The sequence below is a fragment of the Morone saxatilis genome, unplaced genomic scaffold (assembly GCF_004916995.1).
Source record: "Morone saxatilis isolate NCDOM2014 unplaced genomic scaffold, NCSU_SB_2.0 Contig3, whole genome shotgun sequence".
NCBI lineage: Eukaryota > Metazoa > Chordata > Actinopteri > Moronidae > Morone > Morone saxatilis.
The window spans coordinates 6,069,019-6,083,491 of record NW_023339873.1 but is presented as its reverse complement, the minus strand read 5'-3'; the positions used below and the strand labels follow the sequence as shown (position 1 = coordinate 6,083,491).

The following is a 14,473-nucleotide window of genomic DNA, read 5'->3' as shown; positions in this document are numbered from 1 at the left end:
GCTGCTGCTGCTGTTGTTGTTGGTGATGATGCATTTTCTGCTGCTGCTGCTGCTGCTGCTGTGCCTGCATTTGTTGGGACTGTTTGGACTGCTGTTGGCGAGGCTGCTGTGAATGAGACCGCTGCGGATGAGGCTGCGGTGGGAGATGGTGAGGTGGAGGTGGGGGAGGAAGAGTACCAGGAAGAAGAGGACCCATCTCCAGCCCATTGAAGATCACCTGACCAGGGTTTGAGTATCTAGTTGGCACTGGATATGGTGTTGCAACTGTATCCTGCCCGTGATCAGTAACGGGGACAGAAGCTGCTGCCGCTGCAGCTGCAGCTGCTGCAGTGGCTGTAGGGTTGGTCAGGACATCAAGCTGAATATTCTGATTGGCCAGAAGTGACTGAACCAGGCCGATACTCTGAGTAGGAGACATGGCCTGAGCCGGGCTGTGGATGGGAGCAATGGGAATGTTGACTGTACAGGGAGGATTGTCTCCTGCCACCCCAGATGGCCCCATCACTTTGTAAAAACAAAGAGAAGAACTGTGTAAGTGACTTTCAGCAAATACAGAATTCAGAGTCAGAAGCATTGAACTAAATGGAAAATACACCAATTTCTTCATATCATTTCTTAAGCTTCTGAACTGAAAATGTGCTTTTATTAGGTCACACCTGGTAAGTCATCCTCATCCTCACTGAACACATTGGGGTTGAACACAGGCAGGCTCATAAAGTCATGAGAAATTTTTCGCACTTCTGGAAGGTAGATCGTCATCTGTCTCGGTTGCAGATGAAGCAAACTTGTCTTATAGATGACTGAAACATACAGTAGAGGAATGTTATGACGACTGTTAAATTCAAGAATGAAGAAAGAAAGAATTCAGAATGGTAAACGTGAAGGGTGACTTTTGTGACATTTACCTGCACCAAGATTGGCAGGGAGAAAAGAGGCAAGCCCAACAATTTTGAATTTTGTTCCCCAAATGTTGGATGTGACTTGAGCAAGGTAGTTGTGCTTCAGAGCAGAAGGAAAGGAAATAAAAATGAGAGTTACTGGTGCGATAAGAAAAGTAATCAGCAGTTGATATGAGCCTACAGGTTAATATATTAGGTAGAGTGAAAGCAAAACTGTTTTTGATTTTGATATTTAACAAATAGAGGAACATTTTTGTTAAGAGCATAATATGTGAACATAAATCACTTTTTTTCAAGATTCACCATTTAAAGTCTTTTGTTACACTACAGTTACTTATTAGCATTAGATTAGATAATGCAGATTCATACCTCTGTAATGCCATCCATTGAAAACTCTCGACGTGTCAGACTAGGAGATCGAACAGGAGGCTTCTTTGTTGGTAACCGTGGTGACCGTTGGCCTTCCTGATTGGCGCGTGAGAGTTTGGGAGATTTTCTCGATTCCATGTTCATCCTTTGAAACAAAGAAGTAAATTATTCAATTATCTATTCCTCTGAAATTACATTTTCATTTGATGTTATTAATTACAGTCATGAGCTCAATTAGCATGGTGAAACAAATCATACAGAAATATATTGCAAACACTCTGTAGTTCAGGCCTGTGAATTGTGTAAAAAAAAAAAGAAAAAAAAAAGGAGTTAATTTATATAATTTCTGACATGTAGAGTTTGGGTGACCTGTTTCCTCGGGATAACTTTGGTGACTTCTTCCCGACCCACTCATCGCTCAACTCAATGTCACTGGAGTCGGAGCAGTTGCAGCTGTCAGTGTATGAAATCATAGGATTCACACACACCTCCTCTGGAACAAAAACACAAAATAGAAATAGTGAGTGTGAAATGAGTCCTCATACATACTAACATGGCATTAAACTACCTCTACGTAAGGAACATAATTATAAGGCAAGCACACTTTTGGTGGGACCGCAGGCTAAATGCAACCCCAGTGCAGCCAGGTCATGGTACAGGCTATTCCTGTTCCAAGCCTCAGACTATGTTACATCAGAGAGGAGCAGTAATCACCGGAGTCTGTATTTGTTTTTACTCAAGGTGAATGATGGGCACACCACATGAATATGCAATCATTTTAAAATGGAGCACATGTTTGAAGAGCTCAACTAGGCGCATATTTAATTTCAAGTTGACAAGGAACAAGATTACCTTTGGCCCGGTCTTCTATCATTATGAGTCTCGAGTTGACTTCACTTCACTTCACTTTTTGCTTCAGCTGCATAAATTAACAGTATTCAGAATTTGTAATCCATATTACCTCTTTTAAAGAATATTTTGGGAAATGTTTGTGGTATCATTATCTAGTAGATGATTAGATCAATACAACTGCTCATGTCACGTCTGTCAAATATATGTCAAAAACAATTTTCTGAGTAGGGCTATTTATGTATTTAAATCCCTTTTATGTTGTCATGACAACTCCAGGAAGTCACTGGCCAAGAAATAGTTCCAGCACATAACTCCCCATAAAACCACTACTTGTCATTTTTATATTTCTGTTTGTGTCCAGATTAAACAAACAAGATACAACATGTTAAACTGAGAGGTTGGTTGGTGGATTTTTGTTTTACTTTAGACAAAGCCGAGCTAGCTGTTTCCCTTTACTTCCAGTTATTATGCTAAGCTACACTTCATCTCATTCAATCTCATATTTAGCATACAGACATCAGAGTGGTATCGACCTTCTTTTTAACGCTTAGCAGTGTGCGAATGAGCCTATTTCCCAAAATGTCAAACTAGTCAAGTCTTGCGTCAGTTTATCCAGTTTATACAGGAATGTACTGCCTCACAGGAAGAAGGTGCTGTGTTTGATTCCCAGCTAGGGCAGGGCCTTTCTGTGTTTACATGTTCTCCCTGTGTTTGTGTGGGTTTCCTCTCAGTGCTCCAGTTTTTCAAAACATGTATGTTAGGTTAATCTCTGCTGTCAGTGCCCTTTACCAAGGCACTGGTTCAGAACTGGAGTTGGTCCCCAGGCACTGCACAGAGGCTGCCCACTGCTCCTAACACTTAGGATGGGTTAAAAGATTTATTTTCAGAGAACAAATTTAGCTATATTTTGTTCTGTGTATGATTGTTTATATGACAATAACTATACACCAATGAAATTTCTGCCACCACACCAATACAAGTGTGCAGGTAGTGGAGTTTAATTTGTGATTACTCTGGATAATGCACAGAACTCACTGGAACTACTGTTACCAGAAATATAGTCCCCATAAAAGGTATAAGACTGTGTAAAAATCCAAGCCCACCTGCTTTGCTGTCCGTTTTTGGATCCATAATGACAAACTCCGGCCGTAGTTTACTGATGCGCCTTCCTTTGAGAATGGGCACCAGTCCTCCTAAATATTCCAGGTAGAGAGTGTAGCAGGGTCCGCCTGCCTCTGGGCTGTCCTCTGCTCGCTTCATGGTGCAGTGAAGCCTCTCATTCCCAGCTGTGGGATAGCTAACAAAGTCACGGATGTTGTTGGGGTCAGGGATTGGGGGCTAAAACAAAGAGAGGAAAGGGCTGTAGAATTGCTGGATGCTCAAATGAAAACATGCCTCTGTCAGCAGTTTTGCAATATCACAGTGCAAAGTTGGTAAAAAAAATCAACTGTACACAGTTACTGCACAGCATTTAAACAGGAATCTATATACCTTGATGGTGGGTATGAAAGCAGTGGTGACATAAGAGCAGAGAAGCGAGGGCATGTTCAGTTTTCCCACATCTTTTTCCTCCCGCAGGGCGCTGGCAATGCCCTGCTGGCATAAAAGTTGCAGACTGGCCACCCTGTGCTCCACACGCACCACATACAGTGCTGGTCCACACGCAAGGAACAGACGAGAGTCTCTGTGACCCCAGCAGATGGTGGTGATGGGTCTCTGAAAATCAGTTAATATACAATAAATTTCTACTGTAATTAACAATGAACATTCACTGGCAGTGAAGCATTAACTCATTCAATATAACAAGGACAGTTCATCTCCTAGGTTACGGATTCAGCTGCTGTTACTCCCTATATATGCATAGTGTGTGTGCATAATTAAATAACTTATGTATATTCATCATATCCTTCATATTCAAGGATGATTCTGCACCTTACTGTATAGCTTTTAGCAATACTGCATCTACCTGACTTGTACTAATGCACATTATATTACAGTATATTACTGTATTGTACTTTATATATGTTTTATTTGATTTAGTCTATTTTGCCATTTGTTTTTTTGTGATTTATGTACAGTAGATGCTGTAACACAGAAATTTCCCTTTGGGATTAATATAGTTATCTATCTATCTATCTATCTATCTGATTTTCAGTTATCTGTCAACTGTTGTACTCATTTCTCTCTTTTATTCTGAACAGTGCAACAGAAATAAAGGTTATGTCCCATAAGTGACTGACAAAACACATACTCTTGAATCTGCTGAGGTGTCTACTCACTTCAGTGGCATTAGTGTACATTAAGTACTGACTCAAATGAGAGCCAAGCCTGTTACACTGGCAGTGTTAAAGCTGTACTATTTTTTGTAATCATATTCAACTATTTAGTACACATTTTAATTGTATTAATAGGTAGTACATGCAGAAAGTTCCAGTTTGACCTCTCATTGCATTTCAGTCCATTTCAAGAACCTCACCAAATCAAATAAATAATATTAATGTGTAAACAGAAATTGAAAATGTAATGATTATTTTGATATTAATTGTATTCCATATTGACCAGTAAGACCTCAATTTATACAGAACTAACCTGTGCAGGTGTTTCCAAAGTGTAGATGTGTTCTCCTTGGACGTTATAGAACTTAACAAGGGCATTCCTCATGATTGACGCACAGGCAGAGTCAGCAGAAAGCCCATGTCTCTCCATGCCAGCCACAGCCAGGAGGTCTCCCTGGGAGCACCACTGGGCCTCGACGTCTGTGGAGCAATGGAGTACAAAAACCTTATGTCTTATGGGTTATGAGCAACACAATTCATGAACATGCTCGTAAATATCACAATAAAAACATGGATTTTTATACCTTTCAGCCCGGAGCGAATTACAGCAGGAGAGAGGTCATCATAGTTGTTCATTAAACTGATATCTCCTGATAAAAAGGTGACTGTCAACAAAGGCTTGACTCTCCGCACTTGGAGGAACAAAGAAAAGTAAGTACATTAGCTTTCCACAGCCAAGACAAGGTAGCACGCTGTCATATGAGCAGTGGGGGGATGTGTTTGTACCTAAAGGCAGAATACTGTCATCAGAGTCTGTGTCGCTCTCGGTGCTGTCCTCGACCAGGAAATCAGGGCAGTTCCAGGACATGCTCACAATCCCATCAGACTCGTGTAAGAGAACATGGGCAAGCATTCGTCCGTGACAGTCCATCACTATCACCTGACCGTCTGCTGTACCAAACAAGACCTGAGGGGGCATTGTACATTAAACTTTAATAGATGACATGGTGGAAATGCTCTGGAGCATCAAATACTGAAAAATGCAGCAAGAAAGCCTGTTATATAAGTCATTTCATCTTGTATTTGAGGATAGCATTAGAAGCAAGAGGAAATGACCTCACCCCTGATTTAGTTTTTCTTATTAAAGATAACTTTTGTTATGTTTTATAACAGAAAGAAAGGTTACATAATACAAAAAGGCATTCATAAGAGTTCTATCAGACAATGTGTACCTGTTGATCATCAGGCGTCCAGATGCCACAGGTGATTTGACTCTCCAGGTTAATCTCAGAGGACCAGTGTCTTTGTCCGCTGACTGAGCCGACCAACACAAAGCCATCCCTATATGCGATGAGGGCTTGAGTGCCATCATGTGACCAAGTGAAGTCACTCACCTTGAGGAAAGATGTATATGTGTACACAACACTGTCTTAGTCTTTTCTCAGGTGCATTTTCTTTTGTCAATCTTTAGGTGATAACAGAATAAAGTGTCTACCTGTGCTCCTCTGTCGTTCACTAGCTCAACAGACCATCTTCCTTCATACTGGATCCATACAAAAATACCTCCTTCCATATCACAAGTGGCCAGCTTCTGAAATGGCTCATTCCAACGCACCAAGACAACCTGTAAAAGCCCAAAAATACAGTTACTAATTTTTGCAACACAGGTGGCTTTGCTGCACAGAGGAACATTCATGATTAATATGCAGTATGAGCAGAATGCTAAAAAAGTATTTTAGAGGTGAGTGTGTGATTTCAAAGTCCTCTGCAGTTAGAAGAAAGTCCGCATACAGAGAAAATACAAACATAGTGAACATTCTGAATCTGTAAATTGGATGTATATGAAAATTATTCAGTCAGTATTTATTTATTTTATGCAACATGGTACACATTTTAATTTTCTATGCTATATATATATATATATATATATTTCTACTAATACTACTTACATACTTTTACAACTCAAAGACAGGAAATGTTGATGTTTAGATCAAGACGGAGGATTCTGTAACGGTGGGTTAGATATAAATAAATAATATTTGTCAGTTTTGTTAGACAGTTCTCAGAGTGGGAAGGATTATTTGGGGAACATGAAAGATAAAAGTAACAGTTTGATTTCTGGAATTATTCTTTATGTATTTAACTTTCAATAAAAGCATATTGCAAAAAAAAAGAGTCAGTAAGGGCAGTGATATTTCTAGAGGCCAGACCCCACCTCGCTGTTGTGTCCTCGCAGGTTAAAATTGATTCTCTGAGGTGTAGTTCTGTCCCTCCTGCAGTGACTCGATGTAAACGTCACCCCAACAACTCCTCTCCCGTTCCCTGTGGCGAGCCAGCCCTCCTCATAGTACCGTCTCCGGCACACCGGCTTGTCCTTTTCGCTCTTGGGGACCCGACCTTTCCACGAAAGGCAGAGGATGTTGGAGTCGCTGCAGAGGATGGGACCATGTTCCACGGCAGCCAACATCCCTACTGAGTGACCAGGCTGGTGGGTAAAGCAGAAGAAGAAGAGGAAGTTGAAGCTGCTATATGCAACTTTTTTGTACTTATTGTTAAATCAGATTCAATGTACACTACGAGTTTGTGTCTGTCTGTGACCCTAAATCTACTTAAAACTGCCCTCTGCTCCACGGTTGGCTGTGGAAATGTAGTCAGCATGAAGGTGGGTTTTAGTTACTGAGGTTGGGAGTCCAACAACGGTGATGAGAGAAGAACAAAGAAGAACAGCAAAACTAACTAACATTAAATAGCTGAGATTCAAAGTTCATTCTTGGGCCTTGTGGTAACTCCATCTATTGAGGAAGATTGTGCAATACAATCAAAAGCCTCAGCTACGAAATGGACCGTGTGGTAAGATCATTCTGTCAACTACTGTTTCCAGAATGAACATTTTCTTAATTTTTAAGTCATCACGGCTGATAAAGCCGCCCTTAAAGTGCTCAGAAATTTTTTTTTAATTTAATTTAATAATTTAAAGTCAATCTGGCAAACTGTGATACAATTAAAATGTGCAGAACGGCCACTAAATGCACCTCACTTGTGATGAGATTGTTCTGTCAAAAAAATGAACAGATAGCTTTGCATATACTGGTTGCCAAGACAATAATCACCAAGATGAGTAATGTGTTCAAGTGAAGAAGCTGAATTCAAAATTAATATTGCACTGCCTTACCCTGAAAGAAGACCCACTACTTACTTATATACTACATACACAGATACCAATAGGCGTCCAACACCTTACTAAGCTAGTTCACAGTCATCAAATTAGTGACTGAAACAAAGGGCTAAGACGCTCTTTGTTTGAGATATTCAATCCAAATGAGCTTCCTTTGAGTGAACAAAGCTTGCAACAGTGAATCACTACATCTGCCCTATAGCAGTAAAATCACCATGACTGCTGCTCATAGTGTTCTAGCTGTTGTTCTATTATTCACTGTCTATGGAGCAGCTCCAGATGACATCATCACTACAGTCTGTCCAATATTTGTACAGATTCACAAACTGAAACTGAAAGTATTTAAATATAACGTATATTCTATTTTAGGGCCTTAAAATGTTTGCAGAATTGTAATGTCTGTTGAAATACTGTTTCCCCCATTACTGGTTTTATTACTTATATCTCAGACTGAGTGCATTTATTTTGAGTCTTGTCAGAATCAGTTGACTCTGGACTGACACTGTCAGAAAACAAAATGTCCTTAATGGCTGATATGTGCAGAAAAAGAACATTTCCCAATATAAATATCTACTGTAAGGGTTAATCCACTTACACATTAAACCCTTTACCCCTTTAACTTTATTTCCCTTTAAGGAGCTTTATGGCTGACAGTATCACATATTATCTATTCTCTTGCTACATCTACACTGATTAAAATAGTCCAGCTCAAGACTCTCTCTATATAGCCTAGGCAACATGTGTAACATATTTCACACAAAAAAAATGGTGTGACTTATGTGGCATCTTTGGAAACTTTGGGATCTCCTCTACAATTTAAAATCAGGTTCTGAATAATGTTTGGCTGCACAGAATGACTTTATACCGACTGGCCCACTGGAAAGTAAATTGCATATTATGTAATAATAATTTATAAAATGGCTAAGTAAGATTAGTTTCTGATATGACAGCAGCAATTCAACATACCTCATAGTTCCTGGGCATGTTGAGTCAAAATTCCTCCATTGAAGGTGTCCATATTTCCATTCAGAGGATGCACAGAAGGGTGATGGCTCCTCTACTCAAGGTACTTACAATTAAATCTAAGGGCAAGTAAAATACATCATACAGCCAGATGTTGTCCAGCTCTACATTAATTTAAATCAAGCGGCTCTGCACTCCAGGGTTTTTTTTGCCACGAAACGATGTGAGGCTTCTTTGATGACAGTGGCCCACCCCATGTCTTCCTGGTGTGGCTCTGGAGAGTTGTGTAATCCTGTTGCAATGAAGGAGACAAAAATTAAGAAGATTTAACACCATTAATCAACAAGTAAGGTAATTTAAAAGAGACATAGAGAGGTGGCTCTTGCTTAAAATAGCCGTGTTGTCATTCAGTGCATCAACCTTGAAATTCACAGTTTTTCTCAGTCTCTATGCAACAGCAACACTGCATTGGAGATCAGTGCACTCGCAGTCTCCATGGGTACTGATACTGTCCGTTCTTCCTATTTTACGTCAAACACCAGAGCAGCCAGGCAAGAATGTGAACTCCTATTTTCCAATTTTTACATAAAAAAAACAAAAAAAACATTAACGTATTCTAATGCAGACAATAAGGATAAAATAGTAAGATTTCAATCAAACAGCGGTTAAAAAAACCAACAATCTGCCTCTTGCTTTGAAGACTGTAGATTAACAGCATCCAATAAAAGTCGAAGTATAAGACAGATCATCTCCTCCGTAAAGGTCTCTCACTACATAACCCATTACATCAATTACATTTCTCATTCAAAGGCGTCTTGTGGCTGACCGCATGCAGCAGTCTGAACTGGACAATGCTGACGAGACCAATGAGCTGCGGAGGAAAATAAAGAAGTGCCTTTTATCAAAGAGGTTACATGGACAAACGTTATGCAGTTATACGTACCTGACGCCGCTAGAACAATGTTAATCCAGAGGCAGTCGGCGCACAGTGCGGTCGTGTTGCCAGGCACTTTTCCGCTGGCGCACTTTGGGGTTGTGGCTTTAAAAACGGGTTGCCATGAGGCAGGTAGCACGGAAAATAGAGCCCGAACTTCATATCCAGTTAAAACGAGAGCACCGATGCACGTAATAAGCCTGTAAATAATCACTGTAGGTAAATATGTGTAGTTTAACCAATTTTTTTTACGCATTCTGTTATGGAGTCTGGTCCACAGGCTACTATAATCGATACTAGATTCACTGCTGCACCTCAAAGGGGGGTTTCTTTCATAATGGCAACCTCACACGGCGCACCCCATCTTTGTAATGTAAGTTGAAGTGACTGACACAAGACCTTGATGTGATAAATGTGTTGGTAAGCGACAGTCCTACGTCCCTGACACAGTGTTAATTACTATTAATTAAGTAACTGATTTCACCATAACCTTCCTAAATTTCACATATAAGCAGCCTATGATGACTCAAGATTCACTCATTTTGTTTAAAATAAACTAATTTCTGCACAAAAGCACACGCACTGGAATAAATCACCATTAAATCTTTATTGTGATATTAGATAATATAAGAACTATCTAGCACACCTCATCTTCACGTGATGAAAATAAAATCCACCCTCAGACTCTCTCTACTACATCATGTGTCATGAGATGTTCTGCAGTGGTCACAAACAACTAGAGAGAACTGATTTGCTGCTTGTTTTTGTATATATTTGGAAAAAGTCACCTTATTTTGTTATAATGGAGAAACTAACATGCAATTTATCAATTATGAAAATGATTGCTAGTTGCACCTTTAATCTATGTCTCATAATATAATACTGAGACTTGATGACTGTGGAAGCATCTTATTTGGTTAAGGAAACTCTGCTTTAGACAGTTAAATGTCAGAAAAGGTCTGATTTTATAAAGAGCACATCCAGAAAGTCCTGTGTAATCCCACAATGTTCTCCTGTTCCAGTTCTTGTTGTATTTATGTGGACAGATTCAAGTGCAAGTCTCTTCAAAGGCATGGATGACACTGTCATATGCAGGAGGGGGAGTCTGTGAGGGTAGGAAGCCTTTAAGCCCGTTGTTCCCCAACCAGAAGGAATGTCTCTTGTTTGGCACGAGGGATGCTGAATCCGATGAGTTTGAAGCTGCTGTGTCCTCAGGCATGTTGACCTCAGTGTCCTCTCCCATGTCCAGGCTCGGCCTGCTTCTCTTGGCCACTGGACGAAAGGTGGAGCTCTCGACGCCGGGCTTACTCCCCAGAGGGCCCACTGGCTCCAGAGAGGGCTGTCTGTAGACACTCAGAAAAGTGCTTCTGTAGAGGCCCAGCTGGTTGCTCATGGGGTTGTCTGTTTGCAAAGTGCCAGATCTCTTTTTGGAGCGCCTGGTAATCCTGGCGGTGGCCTGGCGTCTGGATGCCCAGGTCAACAGCACGTAGACCAAAGCACCCAGCAACAAGCCCACAAGCACAGATAAACAGAAGGCTAGAATCATATCGCCTGGAAAGGAAAAAAAAATATCAATGCAGAGTGTCAGAAAAGGGAAGTGGCGGGGGATCAGAATAATGGTTGGAAATGTTTAGTAGAGTATGAGGCAGGATGCATTGTGGTCCAATATGGGGAAGATTATATCCCCCAGATGGCTGTTTCAGCTGCATTTCAAATTCGAAATAAAATCTTATTAGCATAGACAAGGAGCAGTTGCATCGGCTCAATAAAGTACATCTCATACGTGCCAGATTTGTTTCACAAAGTTTTGTTCTTTGTATTGATTTTTTTATTGCTGGACACCGCTATACTGGGCACAATGTTATGTAAAATCTTACATCATACCGGCGTGTGGGTTCACTGTCTATGGAGTATCATTGTGTTGAAGCACAAACCAACCATATAATTGGTGTTTTTTCATCATTTGATTGTCACATTCTTCCAGAAATGATACAGTACTGTAAATAGATACTGACTTCAAAAGTTTCCTGACTTCTCACAAAAAGTTGTTCACAACAAGGCAATTCAATGTGTTTTGTATGACTTAAACAGGTATTAAGATAAGATATGAAAGAAAAAGTTCAAAGACAGATATAAATAAACAGCCTCATATTTAACTGAATGACAGGAAGTGGCAAACAGAAGGTTTTAATTTGCTTTTTAAAAGAACTTAAGAGTTGTTTTCTGGAATTTCTGTCCAAATATGTTGTTTGTACTAACTGTTTTAACTCTGTGGACAATAATAGACGACCTGAGTGGTCTGGATGGTATATATTTTAATTTCAAAATAATATCTATTGGCCTTTAACATATTGAGTGCTTTATTTAGAGCCCATTTGTCAATTTTCCAAAAGCAGATACATCAGTCTGAAAATAATGTGTGTTTCAGTAGTCTTTAGAAAGCCAGTTTCAGAGATGACACATAGGTTTAAAATGTAATTTGTTCACATCTGCATTTTACAAAACAACATGCTACTCTTACATAGTGGTTCCAGGAAATACTCCCTAGGTCTTCACAAGAAACAAATACAGACACACTCACCAAAATTAAATGATTTTAGTATCTCCGAAAGGGGATGTGTTTCATTATGTGCCATAATTCCACCATAAGCTGGTGTTCGATTCCACACTCAGTCCGAGCAGACAGACCAACACTAAGCTTTTTCCAAGACAGGCTTTATGGTTTTTTTCCCCTCTACAGTGTTTGGTATAGCGGAAACTTTGCTGTCATGCTTCCTTCCCTCTCTGGCTTTAAAATTAGCAAGTGCATTGCTTATCTGTGTGGGACATAACACTGGGAAACAGGGTTGTTTCCTTTTGCATCATTTCCTTAGGATCAATACTTTTTCAACAATGGCTTTATTGGCTCAAGTAAAGGCATGCTTGTGGCCAAAAACATGTTTATTGCTATACATAGGCCCTGTGATAGAACTGTAAGACTAAATAAAAAAGAAATCAGAACCATTAAAAATACAATCTTACTTCTGACGTAAGAAGTCTTGGCAGTGTTTCCAAGTGTCTTGACACGGTTCTGGATAAGCTGAACCATGAAAATCTACGCACGGGAGAGTCTATCAGGCTTGCTGTCTCTATGGGGATTTCCTTCAATTGTTGCACTGTTCCCACTACACCTCTGCCCTCAGAGTCCTCAGGCTGATATTACCACAAACCAGCATCCTGCAGCTCAGCTGATGCAGTATACATACTATTCCCTTATAACAAATTAATATATTTATCCATTTTCATAAGACTGCATTAAAGCAAGGCCTTTATTAGGTTGGCACTTTTTTAGGCCCAAACTCTACAAATTCCTCGAACAATTTTATTAAGGAACAGGCAATAGAGAATGTTTTATATGAGGAAAAGTCTGTATGTGCAGTTAAGAAGTTCATAAAACAGTCCAGCAGGTGGCGCAGAAGTACTTGTAAATAAGAGTCAGGGAACCTCCAGTCACTATATTCTGCAGTAGCCTGAAACATCATATAAGAAATAAATGAATTCAGCTGCAGGCTTATATGGGTTGCATTTCAGTTGGGTTATTGACATTTTAAGTGTGTTGTAGCAGGTTACAGTTATTTAACGTAACTATAAGACATGGAGTTTTAAACTGAAAGTGTTGTTTGGAATTAGCAAGAAAGTCAAAGTAGTTTTTGGTAAAACGTCTTGGTTTTATATAATAACTTGAAACATATTCTGCACTGTGTCCTTTGGAAGATTATGTGTGTGTTTCTTCATTAATTACATAATGTTGACTATGTAGAGAGACAGCTGGCATGTAAAGGTCTCTACCACAGGAAGCAGATAGCAAACTCCATGCAGTCACCTGCCAACTTCATGTCTGGAGTGAGTTGACGCTTCTGCTTCATTGTTTCTCTTGAATATTAATGTTAATATTGAATGTGTCCAGTAAGTTGGAAGACAGAGTTTGTTTCCTTTGTTATCTGCTGAGCACAAGAGGATCAGGGCTATGTTAAAAATAAAGTATCTTATAAGTATCGACCTATTAAATTTTTCTTTTGTATTTATTACATTTATAATTACAGGTGACTGTCTCATAGCTTTGCAAAGGCTTATTAGAAAGTGAGTAGGCCCTGACCTTTTTTTAAAAACTTACAGCAAACAGACCGCAAACCTCCAACGGTAGCTGGGTGGCACAAGGTTATTTTTTATATAACACTGATGGAAAATTTGACAGTATAGTCTGTAGGATTTGGTATTTATTTTTAGAATATAGTAGCAGTAGATTGTGTTGAAGGATCTGGTGGATCACAGTTAGAAAATACATTTATTTTATATTATAATTTGTTTAATTGTTTTTTGATGTGTGACATGACCTCCCTTTTTTGTTACTGTTTACCTTGTTGGTTTGTCTTATGTTAGGGTTTGTACTGATCTGTGTATTTGTTCAGCGTTTCTAATGCTATAGTGCATAAAGGGAAGTGCAAAACTATGACTGTCTTTGATAGTATGTGAAGACACAGCCTTCCCTTCGTCTATTGGTCTGTTTCGTACTTGCTTATCAAAAAGTTCAATCTAGATATTGACCAAGAACTTGCTGGCCTATTAGAACACTTGGCCCTTTATTAATGACTTAACAAATACATTGTGGTCCAGATGGTCTGCAGCCCTCCCATTTGAGGGCTCTTCCTGATTAATTAAAGACCTATAGCTAAGGAGGAGGGATCTTACACAACCTGACAACCCCCAAAACCTGTTCTCCTTAATGGCTAAAACCTGCTCAATAAAACATTAGTAAATTATTTATTAACCATTTAAAGCCAACATTTACAGCTTATAAATCCAAAGATCCATTAGAAAGTGGTACCTTTTTTTTTAATGTGGCCTTAAGCCTCTTCTGTTAGCATCCAGTTATCATTTTAGGTTATCACTATTAGTCAGTAAAGGTCACTATGAACTCACTATGGAGTACCACACACAAAGCTTAGGAGAGAGAGAGAGAGGGGGG

At 39.6% G+C, this 14,473-nt stretch overlaps 2 protein-coding genes across 2 annotated transcripts in view; both read right to left on the bottom strand.

Moving 5' to 3' along the window:
- tulp4b (TUB like protein 4b) overlaps nt 1-10,020 on the bottom strand; it is a 15,299-nt gene extending 5,279 nt beyond the window's left edge. Inside the window, exons 1-15 of the mRNA XM_035674243.1 lie at nt 9,478-10,020; nt 8,538-8,826; nt 6,612-6,881; nt 5,892-6,020; nt 5,629-5,790; nt 5,183-5,363; nt 4,981-5,088; nt 4,710-4,876; nt 3,612-3,836; nt 3,224-3,458; nt 1,638-1,761; nt 1,269-1,413; nt 906-999; nt 657-800; nt 37-504 (exon numbers count right to left, since the gene is read on the bottom strand). Coding sequence (XP_035530136.1) covers nt 37-504; nt 657-800; nt 906-999; nt 1,269-1,413; nt 1,638-1,761; nt 3,224-3,458; nt 3,612-3,836; nt 4,710-4,876; nt 4,981-5,088; nt 5,183-5,363; nt 5,629-5,790; nt 5,892-6,020; nt 6,612-6,881; nt 8,538-8,555 — 2,470 coding nt within the window. The 5' untranslated portion in view covers nt 8,556-8,826; nt 9,478-10,020. The remainder of the gene's footprint in view (nt 1-36; nt 505-656; nt 801-905; nt 1,000-1,268; nt 1,414-1,637; nt 1,762-3,223; nt 3,459-3,611; nt 3,837-4,709; nt 4,877-4,980; nt 5,089-5,182; nt 5,364-5,628; nt 5,791-5,891; nt 6,021-6,611; nt 6,882-8,537; nt 8,827-9,477) is intronic.
- Nucleotides 10,021-10,115: 95 nt separating this feature from the next.
- Nucleotides 10,116-12,207, bottom strand: myct1b (myc target 1b). The gene is made up of 2 exons (XM_035674242.1): nt 12,050-12,207; nt 10,116-11,019 (listed from the first exon to the last, which is right to left on the bottom strand). The coding sequence occupies exons 1-2, from the start codon at nt 12,102-12,104 to the stop codon at nt 10,517-10,519; spliced, it is 558 nt and encodes a 185-aa protein (XP_035530135.1). The 5' UTR covers nt 12,105-12,207; the 3' UTR covers nt 10,116-10,516.
- Between the last annotated feature and the right edge of the window lie 2,266 nt (nt 12,208-14,473).